This window comes from Trachurus japonicus, chromosome 24, assembly GCF_045865225.1.
Source record: "Trachurus japonicus isolate A0001 chromosome 24, Traja_1.0".
Lineage (NCBI taxonomy): Eukaryota > Metazoa > Chordata > Actinopteri > Carangiformes > Carangidae > Trachurus > Trachurus japonicus.
This window is the reverse complement of record NC_140930.1, coordinates 20,817,677-20,834,262: the sequence shown is the minus strand read 5'-3', so window position 1 is coordinate 20,834,262 and position 16,586 is coordinate 20,817,677. Positions and strand designations below refer to the sequence as shown.

At 43.0% G+C, this 16,586-nt stretch overlaps 1 protein-coding gene across 1 annotated transcript in view; it reads left to right on the top strand.

Annotated features, from left to right (window-relative positions):
- Nucleotides 1–16,586, top strand: part of rev3l (REV3 like, DNA directed polymerase zeta catalytic subunit) — a 92,987-nt gene that overhangs the window by 24,787 nt on the left and 51,614 nt on the right. The window contains exons 2-6 of the mRNA XM_085771748.1: nt 7,487–7,676; nt 7,834–7,908; nt 9,240–9,400; nt 15,850–15,979; nt 16,358–16,452. Coding sequence (XP_085627874.1) covers nt 7,487–7,676; nt 7,834–7,908; nt 9,240–9,400; nt 15,850–15,979; nt 16,358–16,452 — 651 coding nt within the window. The remainder of the gene's footprint in view (nt 1–7,486; nt 7,677–7,833; nt 7,909–9,239; nt 9,401–15,849; nt 15,980–16,357; nt 16,453–16,586) is intronic.

Below are 16,586 nucleotides of genomic sequence, written 5' to 3'. Positions count from 1 at the left end.
GCTGTGCTCGAGAATACTGTAACTGGCAACATGAAATGTCACTTTCCCAACACGGTCTCAGATGAGACTACTTTGCTGGCCAGATGTGTGGAGATGTGTTTTCTGTTACGGCTGTTATGTACAAGCCTGTTGCCTGGGAAAAAGAGCACTTGCGCTCCAAGCTTGGACCTTGAGGAAATCTCAATCTCTCTCTGCCTCTGTGTTCTGCTGTCGTGTGTTTTCAGCTTGTAGTAGTCGTCTTAGTTACAGAGCGAGGATTTGCTGCAGAATCCACAGTTGTGGATATTGGCTCTGTGTATTTACATATTTCAGCAGAAGGAGACGGAAACTCACCTCATTATCCCGCAGCAGCAGCACCACCACTGGTAGTACAGATTGTAACGTTTGCCACGTAATGTGCCTGTTTTCCTCATAACAAACGAAAGGAGGGGAGGGGGGGCTCCCAAACTGGAGGTGAATGTTTGAAACCGTGGCTGGCTACCAGGCATAGAGGCTGACAGAGTAAACACACCTCAGTGCCAAGGAAAAAGTTAGCAGCAATGACTGATGGCCGGCGCTGACTCCACGCTCCCGCTCCGGAGGAAACCTGGCGTCGTTGGAGCCTCAGCCGGCTGTGTGTTGAATCTGCAAACGTAAACCACTGGAATACACGGCTCTGTGACAGAAGTTTAGATGTGAAGCACTGCAGGTTCGTTCACATCCATGCACAGTCACCATATTGGGTCAGCTGAGTAGAGGGAGAAGAGTATGAGAGCAGAAAGTAGAGCTTGGAAAAAGGCCACAGGCATGCACAGCAGCACAGCGTCTGGCTGCAAAAACACACAACATATTGAGCAAACACAGGCACAAGCAGAATCTTTAACCAGTGCCAGTTTGTGTTGTATAGGAGGATATGTAGTAGGTATATAATATTTGATTATTAACTTGAAATTCAAACATCGGCTTGATTGTTTTATTTTGAAAAGCATCTCTGTTTCCTCCTGCTGTCCAATGCTGCTGACCCCTCTTTAGGTTGTGCTGTAATCTGAATAGATACAATCTGAGACCTTTGGAAAAGGTGACACACACTCACAGTTGCTCCCTAACTGGGTTTGAATTAATAATTTATAGTAGACTAGAGCATCTTCTCTGCAGTTAATTAGTTGCACAAAATGTGAAAAATGAGAAACAGCACAAACTTTTCTTGTTTACTTTAAGGGACAACGAGGAGTTTCTATTCGGTTATAAAAAAGTCTCACGTTAATGTGGATGAATCTCCGCTACCCACACTTGTTAATGGGCCCATTTTCGATAAATATATCGTTCTGTCTCTATCGTTATTTTGTTATTATTAGTGGTGGCGGAAATGCTGGTCGAGCCGAGTCATGAGAATAACGCAGCTGAATCACCGTTTATGGTCGAAACTACGACAGTATGTGAACCTCTTTGAACCTCTGACTTTAATTATTGATGAATGAAAACATGAGTCTGTCTTGCGCCGGTCAAATAATTTTACGGTGCGCGCGGAGGCTCATAAATGTAGTGTGAAAACGCTTCGCTTTTCCAAAACTCCTCGTTGTCCCTTTAAAGTCCCCCTAAAATGGCATTTTAAAATTTTTAAAAATGCTCTGCTATGACTATTTTTTGATTGAAATTGCTTTCTTTAATATTAATAATTTCAAAAAATCCATCTTTGGTTTAGGGGTCTTTAATCTTAAACTTTGCTTAATCATGCACAGTGTACATCAGTGGTCTGGTCATATGTGTGTTAGTCTGAATAGACATTGTTCCTACCTGATGTTGAGGCATCTTACTGAGCGGTTTTCTGACTGAGCTCCTGGCTGACGGCCTTACTGACCCAGTGGTGGCGACTCCTGCCACAGGTGCTGAGTCATGGAGCTGCAGTGGTGATTACAGTGAGAACGTGGGGTGGGAGGAGGAGGGGGAGGAGCTTGGCAGAGAGGCCGCCTCTGCCTCTGAGTGTCGCCCCCTCAGAGATAAAAAAAAAAGAAAAAAGTTACCCCCAAGTTGTGACAGCCCCTCCCTCCCTCATTCAGAAATCATCCAGCTAGAAGACTGAAGATGGCACACTGCCATCCATCCATCCGTTGTGTGTAACACTCGTCCGCACAGGGAGCTGGAGCCAATCACAGTCCAACATACAGAGACGAACAACACACTTAACACCTACGGGCAACTTAGAGCCACCAGGCCCTGGAATCGAACCCTTCATGCTGAGAGGTGACAGAGTGCCAACCACTATGCTGTGCCACCAAGCAATAGTAATAGTAGCACTAGCTACCATTAAAATCTTAATTAAAGTCCAACCCTATAGATTTAAATAACCATCAGATCTTTATAGGCTGGAACTTTGTGTTAGATGAGTTTTGTTTTACTCTGTGGTGCATTAAAGGGACTCTCATTATGTCGGGACAAATTCTGTCTGGAGCATGAGCAGCGTTTCACACACTCCATCTGCAATCATCATCTTTCACACACACACACACACACACACACACACACACACACACACACACACACACACACACACTCACTCACTCTTCTTCTAACACTTCTGACTTCATATCCCTCCTTGTTTAATCTCTTTCTTTCTCTCTCTCACACACACACAGAGTCTTTCTCTGTCATTATAATTTCTGTGTGTCTGCTCTCCTTTTTTCATTCATTTTGTCCTACACACACACACACACACACACACACACACACACACACACACTTTCCTTTCCCTCTGTCTCTTCTGGTGGCCCAACCAGCTGGGTGGGAAGAATCACTTGTTTATCTCTCCCCCCCTCTCCGTCAGGGGCTTTTTGCTTTGCCGGCACTGTTGCTTAGCAACTGCAGCAGAAGCCGGCATTGGCTGCTCACGGTGTGCGTTGGCGTGCAGGAGAAAGACAGAGCTCCATGTTGACACGGAGGGCTGAAGACAGACAGGCGCGTGCCGTCCTCTCTGCTCGCTCACCAGTGGAGTGGCTGCCGCCCTTTGTGTGGCTGGTACCGGAGATACACACAGACACACAAACACACAGTGCAGACTGGAGTGTGCGTCTCACAGCCCTGAACACCACAATCTGTTGATTTGTGTCATTAAGTGTTTTAGCAGTTTCCTTTGCACCGTTTTCTGTCTTTTTAGAGCAGCTGGTCAGAGGTGTGTTCAGGTTGGTCAAGACACCCGACTGACTGACTGACTGGGTGGATTTGGTATCTTAGCAACAGCTTGACAGAACTTCTTCCAGCGGTCACTTTTATCCGAGGGGTGGTGCCCTTATCAGATTTTGGTTGTCAAAGGTCAGTGTCACAGTAATCTCATGTTCTTGTGAATATGAGATGTGTGGTGTGACCTCACAAATTCATCCACCAATTGATGACACAGTTGAACAAATGTCTCAAAGACAGTGATGTGATAACTTTTCTTGTCCAAATGGTCCTCAGGTTAACTTCACTGTGACTTCACAATGCTCTGCATAAATGTATAATTTGGCGTTATTCTGTCTGTAATACAGGAAGGAGAGATCATCATCCAGAAACTTGGCCGGTCAGCTGAGACACAAGTGCAAGGGCTGAATGCAGCTATTTAAAGTCGAGGCAGATCGTGACATTTAAAGTTTTCAGTTGCAAATTGTATGTAAAAATAATTGTGTTGAATTTCTTTCTTCTTTTTTTTTTCTTTAAAGAGGAAAGCAACGGCACAGCCACACACTGGAACCAGGGGATAATTGGCATGTTTGGACTATCTGACACACAAACTCTCACACACACACACACACACACACACCTGTCTCAGCCTAACTCTCAGAGTAGTTGCCTTTTCATGCAGGTCTGTTGCGAGAAGCTCATTGTCTTTCAGCACCACAGTCAGTCTTGTGTCACCCTCCCTCTCTGTGGGGAAGCAGTCATGTATCATTGCTGCTGGTTAATATTTCTTCAATTTCTGGAGCCTTCACTTTGGGTACAGTCTCAGCTGTTGTTGGCAGGGAACTGCAGCACTGCATCTCACGCAGCAGCCATCATACAGCATGCAGAGGGACTATATGTGTGTGACTGGGGTGAAGGACTAGTGTCAACTGGTTTCTGTCCATCAGCAGCAGCAGCAGCAGCAGCGGTGGTTAGGAGGGCTGGCATGTCTCTGGGCATGTGCAGACACGTCTGGCCAAGAGTGAAGCACCTGCTCAACACTGCCTCCTCCTGACCAGCCGCCTGTCTGTCAGTCTGTCACCAGCACACGATGAATGAACAGAGTGAAAATCAGCCTCTGCACCTCCAGCATTTGTTGCCTTAATTGTTAGACCATGTTACCGTCCCTTATGTAACCTGATTAACACTATGCAGAGTGCAGACTCCTGCAGCAGCAAACACAGCAACGAGCCCCGGCCTCAGCTGAAGTGAATCAGTCCGTCTGCAGCACGGCTCACCTCGGATGACTCCTCAGCAGCGTGCATGTCTGCCTGTATCTCACTCTCTCTGCACCGGCTGACCTCACTTCACATTATTCAAGACCTCAATCCTCTCCACTCCACCCGCAATCCCCAGCAATGTTCTCCCCCCACCTGGTTTCTATTTAGTTATTTAGCTAATGGGCTGTTTTAACACGGAGTGCAAGTACATCATGAATCACGTTACAAGCCTTTGTCGCACTCATCCATCTGTGCCGCCCGGCCTGCAGAGGCACAGGCTCAGAGAATGTATAGAAAAAACAGTTTACTCGACCCTCAGACACTCTCAACTGAGATATCTGTTTCAGTTGCACCCTGTCAGTAGATAGTAATAGATAGTAATAGTGTCATAGTCATAGTGTAATAGTCAAATTGATTTAGTACATCAGGTTATGCATTTGCACCGGGCTTTGTCACCCTGTCAGTAGATAGTCAGTAGATAGTAATAGATAGTAATAGTGTCATAGTCATAGTGTAATAGTCAAATTGATTTAGTACATCAGGTTATGCATTTGCACCGGGCTTTGTCACTACCTGTGAAAAAAGTAGCTTGATTCATATTGTCCTGCTAAGGCTGATGGTCCTCCAATGTGTTTTGGTTTGTTCATACTTTCTGGTAAACATTAGAAATAAAATGGACTGAGTTTCATCCTTTATTTTGTATCTCAGCGCCGGTGACAGTTAAAGCAGAGGCATATTGTTGGACACAATATCTCACTGACACCTTGACTGTATTTCTTAAACTTTGGCTCAGACTTTCATTTGGACTCAGAGTCATAGTAATTTGATTTTCTTGACTGAAGGTTAAAGGTTAAGGCCAGTGTGATCTCTCAAAACATCACTATGGCCTTGTGAGCACTATCTGGAGAACTCTCTTCACTATTTGGCACAAATATAGTCCGAGTGGTGGAGGGATACGACCAGTTCTAGATCCCAACGGATAAACACGAAGTTTCTCCCCCATGAAATAGTGTAATGGAGGTGGTATGATGGTGTATTTGGTGATCTCTGGCTCAGTGCTCCGTCTCTCAGCGTCTGTAGACTTTATTACTTAAACATATCCAGCTGGTGATTCTCAGATCAGCTTCAAACTGCTTACATTCCTCTGTTTGTGAGTTTTATCTCAGGCTTCAAACATTTGTATTCCTCATCATTGCAACATAACACTCTGACTAATTACTGCAGCAGTAATGTTAAAGGGGACATATTATGGAAATACCACTTTTTGAAGGCTCTTTATAGTCCAGTCATTTTATGAGAAAAGGTTAAACAAATTGCAACAGAAGCAAACTCAACTGATTTTGTATCCTCAGCATGTCCTGAGTGAGGGAAAAAAAGCCCCGAAGAATCCCATTAGGGGAAAGTTTCGAAAAACACCCAAACATATCCCATTTATACGCATATAAACATTTATTTTCACGTGAATAGGGTAAAATTTTTAACCTTTAGATATCTCCATGAAAATTACTGAGTTGATTACTTACATTAAGACAAACAAAAAAAAGTTTTTTGAAATTCTTTGTTAACATGAGCAAATGTGCATACATTTGCATAAATCTGCATAAATTGTACCGTTTTGACGGCACATGTATATATGAAGTTGCTGTGGTGGTACCGGCATGAAAATTGGAGTGAGTTGACTCCATCGGTCAACCGACAAGTTGACCACTTTAAATTTCAAGATGACTGTAAAATCCCCTTATTCGCACAAACTGAAATACGCTGCTATGGCCGGGTTTTGGTTGATTTTTCAAGACAGCCACATCCTTAGTAGAGCAGGTATGACATGAGCCAACAGTGCATAATCCAATTACATATGGCTAATTTGCATACATACAGCACTTGATCTAAACATTGGGTAGAGCAGGTGAAAATGTCTTGTTCAATCTTGTTAACATACAGTTAAAAAACTTAAGGAATGGAACCAATTTAGGCCCATGAGCATTAATAGAGACATTTTACCTGCTCTACTAAGGATGTGGATGTCTTGAAAAATTGCAGTCATCTTGAAATTTAAAGTGGTCAACTTGTTGGTTGACCGATGGAGTCAACTCATTCCAATTTTCATGCCGGTACCACCACAGCAACTTCATATATACATGTGCCGTCAAAACGGTGCGATTTATGCAAATTTATGCAGATTTATGCAAATTTGCTCATGTTAACAAATAATTTCAAAAAACTTGTAATACATTTTTTGTTTGTCTTAATGTAAGTAATCAACTCAGTAATTTTCATGGAGATATCTAAAGGTTAAAAATGTTACCCTATTCACGTGAAAAAAACTTTTTATATTCGTATAAATGGGATATGTTTGGGTGTTTTTCGAAACTTTCCCCTAATGGGATTCTTCGGGGCTTTTTTTCCCTCATTCAGGACATGTTGAGGATACAAAATCAGTTGAGTTTGCTTCTGTTGCAATTTGTTTAACGTTGACCCCTTTTTTGGCCTAAAATTACTGGACTATTAACATATTTGGGCTTTTGTCTTGCCTTCCGGCCCCCAAAATGTGAAAATTGACCAAAAAAAAAATCGTAACGTGCAGGCTCCCTTGGTTGAAATTCACAAGCTGTTCCCTCAGTTGTCTTCCAGTGATGTACTAGGATTTGAATTTGCATAACCCCACCCCTACCTGGGACCGGTAGAAGGGGCGGGGCAAGCGGTGGTTCATTAGCATTTAAAGGGACAGACACTGAAACCAGCCGTTGTGAACAGGGCTGTTTAGAGAGGATGAAAAGAGCTGTGATGTTTGACCCTTGGGGTATTTTGACCAAAGCATGTCACAAATATGTATGTAAGACACCTGGGAACTATTTTAATTTGTGGAGAGGGGGCATAATATGTCTCCTTTAAATGTCACCTGTGAAGCCAAATCCTGTTTAAGTGTTAGTGGTGAAAAAAGGTATGATTTTGGTGAAACCCACCCTTGTTGCCCCAAACTGAAGAAGAAAAGTGAAAGTAATTCAGAAATGGAGAAATGTGAAGCATCGCTGTGTCTGACAGCATACTGTCAAATGAATGTGAAATAAAAAAGATTTGTTGTTTCTCTGTTGCAGGTCAGAAGACATGTCTCCACCTCCACGGTGTGTTCCCTTACATCTACGTGCCATACGACGGCTATGGGCAGCAGCCAGAGCGCTACCTGCGGCAGGTGGCCTTCAGCATCGACAGGGCCCTCAATGTTGCTATGGGAAACCCTGCCTCCAGCACCCAGCACGTCTTCAAAGTGGTGCTGGTCTCTGGCATGTAAGTGACTCATCATCGTCAAATGAATGGAGCTGATGAAGCCGAGATTTTCCCAAATAGCAGCGTGAAACAGGATTAGAAAGCATTTAAAATTCATGAAATAACAATGAGGGGAAATCCTGTGTGTTGATGATCTTTCTGATCTTTTTTCTCACAGGCCTTTCTATGGCTACCACGCCAAGGAAAAGCACTTTATGAAGATTTATCTGTTCAATCCTCAGATGGTCAAAAGGTAAGGTTACCGTGGATCGATGCAGTTTAATGTGAAAAGAAGATCATTCCAGGTTTCTGTTGTTTGATGTTACTGAACGGCAGACTGCGCGCGCACGACTCCGGCTCACTAAACTGAAATCGATCGCTGCACACTCAGTTGTACAAATTGATTGGCTGAGAGTGTGTGTTTGTGTGTGTGTAAGTGCGTGGAAGCACACAGGGAAAACGGCCTCTTATTTGCCAGAGTGATCAGAGTTGGCGGCGACTCTGTGTGTGTGTGTGTGTGTGTGTGTGTGTGTGTGTGTGTGTGTGTGTGTGTGGAGCAGCTGATCTGGTCTTGCCAGGGAGCAAGTAGCTCACAGAGGGAACGAGGGAGAGTGACAGGAAGAGGCTCAAGGAAAAGACAATCTATAATGGTGAGACTGGAGACGGTTAGGGGAATTAGTAGGATAAATAAAATAACTGAGCAGGGATTCAAGAAAAACATCCAAAGAGAAGAAAATAAGTTTAGACCTAGCTGCTCTGTATCCTTCTTTCTTTCCCCTTGTCTATCGTCTGTCTGTCGGTCAGACAGCCAATATGATGCTCTGATCTTTAAAGGGGAAACCTGACTCCAGGACAGACCTAAAACATGAATTGCTCCTTATTCATCTTCACAACAGTGCTACGTCTGAAAATGGGTTCAACATACTTCATATATTTAAAGCAGCACGTTGATTTTCAGTTTGATGACCAGTGAGTTTATTATTCAGAGTCCCTCAGCATTTAAAATCAGTTGTATCGTAGCCTCTATGGTTGAAAATGTGCCTTTTACAAAGGGTATGTGACAAAACAACACTAGCTGCAGGTATTAGCAAATGACTGATGTGACACCATCTTGGATCAGAATTGGAAATGTACATTCCAGTTGACCTCACAAGCAAACAAGGCAATAACAGGAAGAAGCTCAATTCTCATATTATCTCTTATTCAAATATGATTGTATGAACTTCTGATTGCTTTAACCATAACTCCTCTAGCTCATGCAACAGACAACAGCTTTAGATTTGAGGTTTTATCAACAACAGGGAGATTTAGGGCTCTGATGAATTTATTGAGCTTTATATGCATATTTTCAAACTATGCCCCATCCCAACTTGATGAAGTTGCAATACTAGATTTGTGTAGATGCCCAATAATCAGTAGATATATGTCTTCAGATTTGGGGAAAAAAAATGCTGAGCCAAGAGTTTCCTACTGTGACCATTTACCATGCACCACCATGATTGATTTCAGATGGAGAGTATGAATATTTTGTGTATTTTTTAAAGCCAGGTGACAAGTGATGTTTATAACCTCTGGTTGTTGCAGGGTGTGTGAGCTGTTGCAGAGCGGAGCAGTGATGAGTAAGAGCTACCAACCACATGAGGGCCACATCCCCTACCTGCTGCAGTTCTTTATGGACTACAACCTGTACGGCATGAACCTGGTCAACCTCGGAGCGGTTAAGTTCCGCAGGAGCCAGAGCAAAGGTAAGAGAAGAGGGCAAACGTTTTTCCTTTTTTCTCCCCCTGGGTTACTAGTTACTCATGTCTTATCTCCCCAGTGGGGTTGAGTCAGTAGCAGTGGCCTACTTTGGCTGCAGGACTCAGGAGTCAATCTTCTTTTTTTAAGGACAGTGTGGGCAGAGCCGGGTGTCTTCATGCTCACTGTGTTGTTCCCTGTGGCTCAGCAGGGACAGGGGACATGCCAGGACCGTCTGCCATAGCTTTTTGTCACATTGAATCAGTTCTGATCTCACCTCAGCCTCAGGATGCCTGTGTTGTCCTCTGAAAGCTCAGTTTTCTCCTATTCTGTGGTCTGTTTCACCTCTGCACCTTTTCTTCCATGTTTCTTCCGGTCCACTTTTCACAGTGTCTTTCTCATTTTTACCATTTTGTACCTTTCACTGCTGTTCAGGAAGGAAGAAATAAAACCTTATGGAAGCACAAAGCCTGCTGGAACCAGGAGAGAGTTGGGCTTGTAAAGAGAGAGAAAAACAGAAGAACAACCAAGCACATATTTGTGTTTGTAGCAGACACTTTACAGTCTCCAGACTCTTTGTGTGTATGTTTTCTTTAATGTTTGGCCATAACTCACAAAGTCTTCAGCCTCAACCCAAATGCAAATGTTTGAATTTGTTACATTTGTTACATTTTATATCCAAAAAGTCAAAGGACAACTTCATTGTCACATCATAATGCTCTGCCCCTCCTGTCTTCTACACTCATATATTCCTTCATTCTTATTGATTGCAGGTTAGGTTTGAGGTCCTTTGAAATACACCACCCAAAACAATTAGGGGCACACTTAAATCACGCATTGGATCTTTATAGACAAATTATTCAAATCAAAAATCTTTACAGATGTTAAGTGTATAATTTGTTGGGAACTAAACAACTGTCAACCATCAACACACTGAGGACTGGATTCACAATCACACCACAGGGTTTCCCGCAGCGCTTTCCTGTTAAGGCGGCCGTCTTAACAACAAAGAGCTGCCGCCTAAACTAACGTCTTTTTTTAAAAAAATGTAGCGATATTATTATGGTATCTCCTCCATGCGGGGAGACAGCAGGAACCTTCTTGTGGTGCATGGAAGGATGTGCCATCCCGGAGGAGCTGGACTACCTGTGCAACCTGAATAGATTGCAGATACTGATAATAATACATTTTACTTTCTTGCACTCAAGGAAAAAATACAATGATTAAAAAAAGTGCCAAACAAAAAAAAACCCACAAGATACAATAGAAGTAGGTAGGTTTAACTCAGTACCTGAGGATGAAAGACTATGCACATTATGTAATCTAAATGTAATTGAGGATGAACTGCATTTTGTGTTTCATTGTCCGTTATTGATAGATATCACGTGACGTCACACAGCGTTCGCAGCCGGTCACAGCGCCATCTTGGGTACCGACTTCCAAATACCCAGGGGGCAAAATCCCAGTTTTTTGAAAAACGGACACGGAGCGTTGTAAAAGGTTTGACACCAGAAATGATATCTAGGTACTTCAAGGATTAAAACCTGGGTGGACAACCCGGTCAACTAGCTGCTGGAAAGCTACAGGGGGCCAAAACCCCTTTCTTGGGTCATTTTGCTGGCGAAATGATGTAAATGCAAATATTTAGGTACTACAATGGCATAAATAGTCATACAACTATAAAATTTGGCAGAGAGTATCTTGACACATAGGGGGAGGCATGAAAAAAAGATTCTGGGGTTTGTTGCAACTCGATTTTAAGATATCACCCTCAACATCCCAAAAAAGACCCAAAAAAGTACTGTTCGCCTGACAAATTCTAATGAAAATGATTATTTATATAAAATATCTATGCTTAACATGTATATAGAAAATTCCCCTAATTCATAAGCTTCCATTTGAGTCCAAGATAGCCCTTCTACTAGCTACTGGAAAGCTACAGGCTGTCTCCAAACAATGCAACACCTATTGTGAAAAACTACATGTTAACTAGCATGATCAGAAACCATTCTATTTCTGGTCTCCCCAAAGTGAACAGATAGATAGAGAAGACCGATGGCCACAGCAAGTGGGGCTTTTGAGATAGAAAGGCTATCTTGGACTCAAATGGAAGCTTATGAATTAAGGAAATTTTCTATATACATGTTAGGCATAGATATTCTCCATAAAGTGCTGAAAAATAATAATTTTCATGAGAATTTGTCAGGCGAACAGTACTTTTTTTGGTCTTTTTTGGGATGTTGAGGGTCATATCTTAAAATCGAGTTGCAACAAACCCCAGAATCTTTTTTTCATGCCTCCCCCTATGTGTCAAGATACTCTCTGCCAAATTTTATAGTTGTATGACTATTTATGCCATTGTAGGACCTAAATATTTGCATTTACATCATTTCGCCAGCAAAATGACCCAAGAAAGGGGTTTTGGCCCCCTGTAGCTTTCCAGCAGCTAGTTGACCGGGTTGTCCACCCAGGTTTTAATCCTTGAAGTTCCTAGATGTCATTTCTGGTGTCAAACCTTTTACAACGCTCCGTGTCCGTTTTTTTGCTTTGCCCCCTGGGTAAAAGGCAGTCTATGGGCTGTGACATAAAATCTCACAAAAATAGTGGATAAACCTTTTTTTATTACATGGCTCTATTGAATGTCGTATTCCGATAATTTATTGATATTTCTGATATTTATTTACATCTTGATTTTGCATTTAACAGTCTGTTATTCCTGTTTAACAGATCGTTGCTAAGTAAAATACACCGTTGCTAGGGACGCCGCTCTGATCAGCGCAGCACAGAAAAGAGAAACTATGCAGGATATTTACTTTGTTTCATTTTTACCGTCATTAAACAGCTTGGGAGACATGTACGCCAAGGGAGGCTGCCTCACTCTACTGAGTGTGAGCAGCACGTACGTTCACGTTGCTTTCGTGAATTGTAAACACACAGACGCCCCCTCGGTTTTAGCGTCCAGCAGTTTAGCGGCTAATTCAACAGCAGTGATGGATAACTGTACCGGAGAGCCTCAACATGAGCTTCATCTGAGGAATAAACGGCAGCTTTTACCTGACGGGAGACCGACGCCTGAGCTACGGTAGCTAACAGCTAGCAGCTAGCAGGTTTTTACCTACTTTCTCTCTCTCCCTCCCTCCCTCCCTCCCTCCCTTTCTTATACACGCACACGCGCGCGCACACACACACACACACACACACACACACACACACACACACACACACACACACACACACACACACACACACACACGGCCCAGGTTGTCTGTCATATCTGTTGTAAACCTTGTAATAACAGCTTGTTGAGTACAGTTATTGCTGCCTCGGTTTGAGTGTGGATTATTAATTGTTAACGGTTTGTTTAATGTGAGTGGTGGTCATCGCGTCCTGATGAGTTGGGTTTTAATAACAGCTGAGCTGATAACGTAGCTGTGTAGATGGCGTGGATTGTGATGAGAAGGTGTTGCGCATATTAAGACTTATTTGTGCAAACCATTGTGCAAAACCTGTTTGTTGTGCCTTTTTGCGTGATAAGATGATTTGCCGAATTCTTCTTCCATTCCTGCAGCCTTTTGTCTCAATGTTAACGATGGCAAAATGTCGAGATATTTTATTACTTTATGAAAATGTCTGTGAGTTAAAAAAGAAAAAAGAAGTGGGCTACGCATTTTTGATTTGATTTGGCTTTTCGTGTATTTGGTTAAACACATATAAGTAACAGGAGAGAGACAGTGAGCGAGAGAGAGAGAGAGAGAGACGAGGAGAGAGAGAGAGAGGTCCGCTGGGTGAGCTAGATTAAGTTTTAACGGGAGAGAGAGCGGCGCACCGCGCTGTCAAAGATCGTCTCAGCAGAAAGGTGCTGGAGGTGTGTGCTTTCAAGGCAAGGCCATCAAAATGAGAAATATCCATATCCAAACTACATCAGGCAGCAGTCTTCTGGTCAGAGAGGATGTGGCTGCACTGAGCTGAATAGAGGTTAACTCAGTGTTCGGTACCCAGCATGGCGGCGGCCAGGTGGAACGCACCGTGACGTCACCTACTGATAAGTATCTATATGACGAAGCCAGGCAGTTTTTGTTTCAGAAAATGCAAAATGTGAAACCTGAGTTGTTTTGGGTAGATGATGAGGTAAAGTTGGAATGGTTCTTTAGAAAATAAGTCTTTACTATAGCTACTTTAATAAAAAAGCACCTGGTCAAAAAAGAAAAAGTGAATTATTTATGTGAATTCCATGTGGTTTTTGGTTTTGTTTTGTCTGTGCTCTGATGATTTTGTTTGGTGTCTAAATATGAAATGTGTCTTGTAAGCCCTTATAGGCTGCATGACTTAATTGGTGCATGACACTTAGATAAATATAAATTCATGCATTCATTCATTCATTCATTCATTCATTCATTCATTCATTCATTCATTCATTCATTCATACACAAGGTAAAAAAACAGATTCAAATTGGATGCATTGAGAAGGACGTTGTGGATGGCCTTGAATGTTAACTGGACGAGCCAGTGGAGCTGCTGCAGGATGGGAGGGGAGTGATGTGGTGGATGGAGGGGGCTCTGGTGATGTTGCAGGCAGCTGAACTATGGGCCAGTTGAAGCTTATGAAGGGATTTGTGAGTGAGACCAAAGGGGGAAGTATGCAGACCAAGTATGTTATTGATGTGTGATTGTTGGTTTTGGATAGTGTTGATTTTGTACCAACGAGGAGAACCTCAGTTTACTGGTAAGGTAAAGGTGGGTGGAAGTTTATATTTGCGGAAGATATTGCCAAGGGTTAAGGAGGTAAATGATGAAGAAAAGGAGCCCCAGGACAGAGCCCAGGGGCACACCTGAAGTGACAGTGGAAGTCAGTGGAGTATGAGTGATACAGATCAGGGTTATCCAGTGGATTTTGTCTCCATTGCATCTGTTGTCACTTGCATTTGCAACAAAGCAGGGGATATTAATTCCATTGACTTTGAAATGGACAGATTGATATCTATGACGTTCAACTGACTTAATTTTCTTGAGCAGTTTAGTTCAGACAGTTGAGCAGTTGAGCATCTGTCTCTCTCCAAGTCTCTCTTTTAACCTCTGAATGAGCCTGTTGTTTGTTGCTCTGCTCCACACCTGTGTGTAAATACATTGAAAGTATGTCCTGAGTGGGGACACGGTTTGCTCTTCAGTCACAGTCAGGTGAGCCTCATGATTGGCGTGTCAGACTGAGGGGTTCCTCCTCAGATCTTGAACCTGACCCTCACAAATCCAAATGCATTTCCGTCTGATCGACCCTGTTTGATCAGAGCTTAGCCGTAGTCTCAGACCAGTACCTCCACTTCCCAGCAACCCCCAGAGAGCACCCAGCCCGGCGGGGCTGCCTTCACATGTGAGAGCATTAATGATTCAGGACAGGAAATTCCTCACTTGACTTTAATAAAGTTCCTTTTTGAAAATCCTCACGCTTGACTCTCCTCTGACAAAAGCAGGGTTCCCATGTTTGATCCACCTCTACAATGATGCAATCAATAGAAAGAGGCTCCAATCACCTCTACGACAAAGAAACCATAATACTCCAATAATGGCTACACCGGTTTACATTTTCCTTCCTCTTCGATTTGAAAAAAACTTGAAAGCAACTTTTTAATCTGGGATCAAGTGAAGGACTGATGAAAGGGGCCCACCTGGTAAAATGGGCTATTTTAAGATGAATAGAACTCTAAATGTGTGTGGAAGTCCATTAGCCTCCAAAACACACATACCCTCAAATGTCCTCATGTGGAAAATGTGTAACCATTGGGGCGGTGCGTGGCGCAGTGGTTAAGGCGGCCGCCCCATGTATGAGGCTACAGTCCTCAACGCAGGCGTCCCCGGTTCGAATCCCGCGTTGGCATGTCATTCCCCCTCTCTTTGCCTCCCCCTTTCCTGTCTATCTCTACTATGGCTATCAAATAAAGGCATAAAAGCCAAAAAATATACTTTAAAAAAGAAAAAAAAGAGAATGTGTAACCACCTCTGTCCTCTTTAGTTTACTACATTCTGGTCCATTATACATTGATGTCTTTAATATCAACACTGTATGTACCCCTTTGTGTGAGTGATGGTGGGTTCTCTTACAAATAACAGCGGGGGAGTGTTGTTAGCATGCGAACACCCTTTTTCCCAGGAACTTAGTGTTGCACACCAAAACTCCCACCCCCACGATAATCAATCCACCAGGTTGAGCAAATTCATAATAAATCAAAAACGAATATTAAAAAGAAACTCACTTCCAGCTCACCTTTCCTAACTGTCTTCATGATGGGCCTCCAAAGAGAGATCAGAGAGACCAGTTGTCTTCACAGTGGCATGAGCACCTTGCTACATAACGAAATGAATGTTAAAAAGCTCATTTTTCATCATGATTATCATTGGGGGACTACCATGCAAAACAACACTACAATACCATTCATTACGTCATGTCTGTGTTGATGGTTTGCAGGAGGCCCAGACACACACACTCCCAGCAGCCGCCCCAGCATCAGCCCCTGGAAGAGTCCCTGCACCTCCAAACTCAATGACAGCACTCTGGGGGGAACGTTTGTCCGCTGGGAGGAGAACAATATACCCTGGTGAGTCTCTGCTGCATTATCTCCCACTAGAAGTTAAAGCTGAATCTCAGTTGTAACTGAATACCATTATTTGCTATGAGCCGACTTGATCGGTTCAAATATAATTTTTGTCAACCAATGACAAGTTACTTCCTGTAGTGTATAGTAGGTTAAAGTTGTGTTATGTTTCTTTCTTTTTAGAAATCGTTTTAGAAAATATTTTGGCTTTTCTGCTGTTTTGTGATTAGAGCTATTTGATGATTGATAGATATATAACTGTCACGTCTCATGGAGCCAAAACAAAGAAATAAAAGCAGAATCAACCTGGAAAAATTAGAAACCAACAATAATCAAATCCATGATGTTTCTAGACATGACATTGTCATCATTTGTCGGCAGCTCTTTAGTCCTGGATGAGGTGGAGAAGCAGAGCACCTGTGAGCTGGAGGTGGACGCCGTGGCCGTAGACGTCCTCAACCGCCTGGAAATTGAAAGTAAGTTCCCTGAGTTCCCTGAGCATGTCGTTGCTGCATCCCCCCCACCAGCCGCTAGTGGTGCATCCCACCAGCAGCAGAATGATCGCATAGTTAAACAACAACAAAAAAGGTTTGATGGTGGGCTGTGCTCG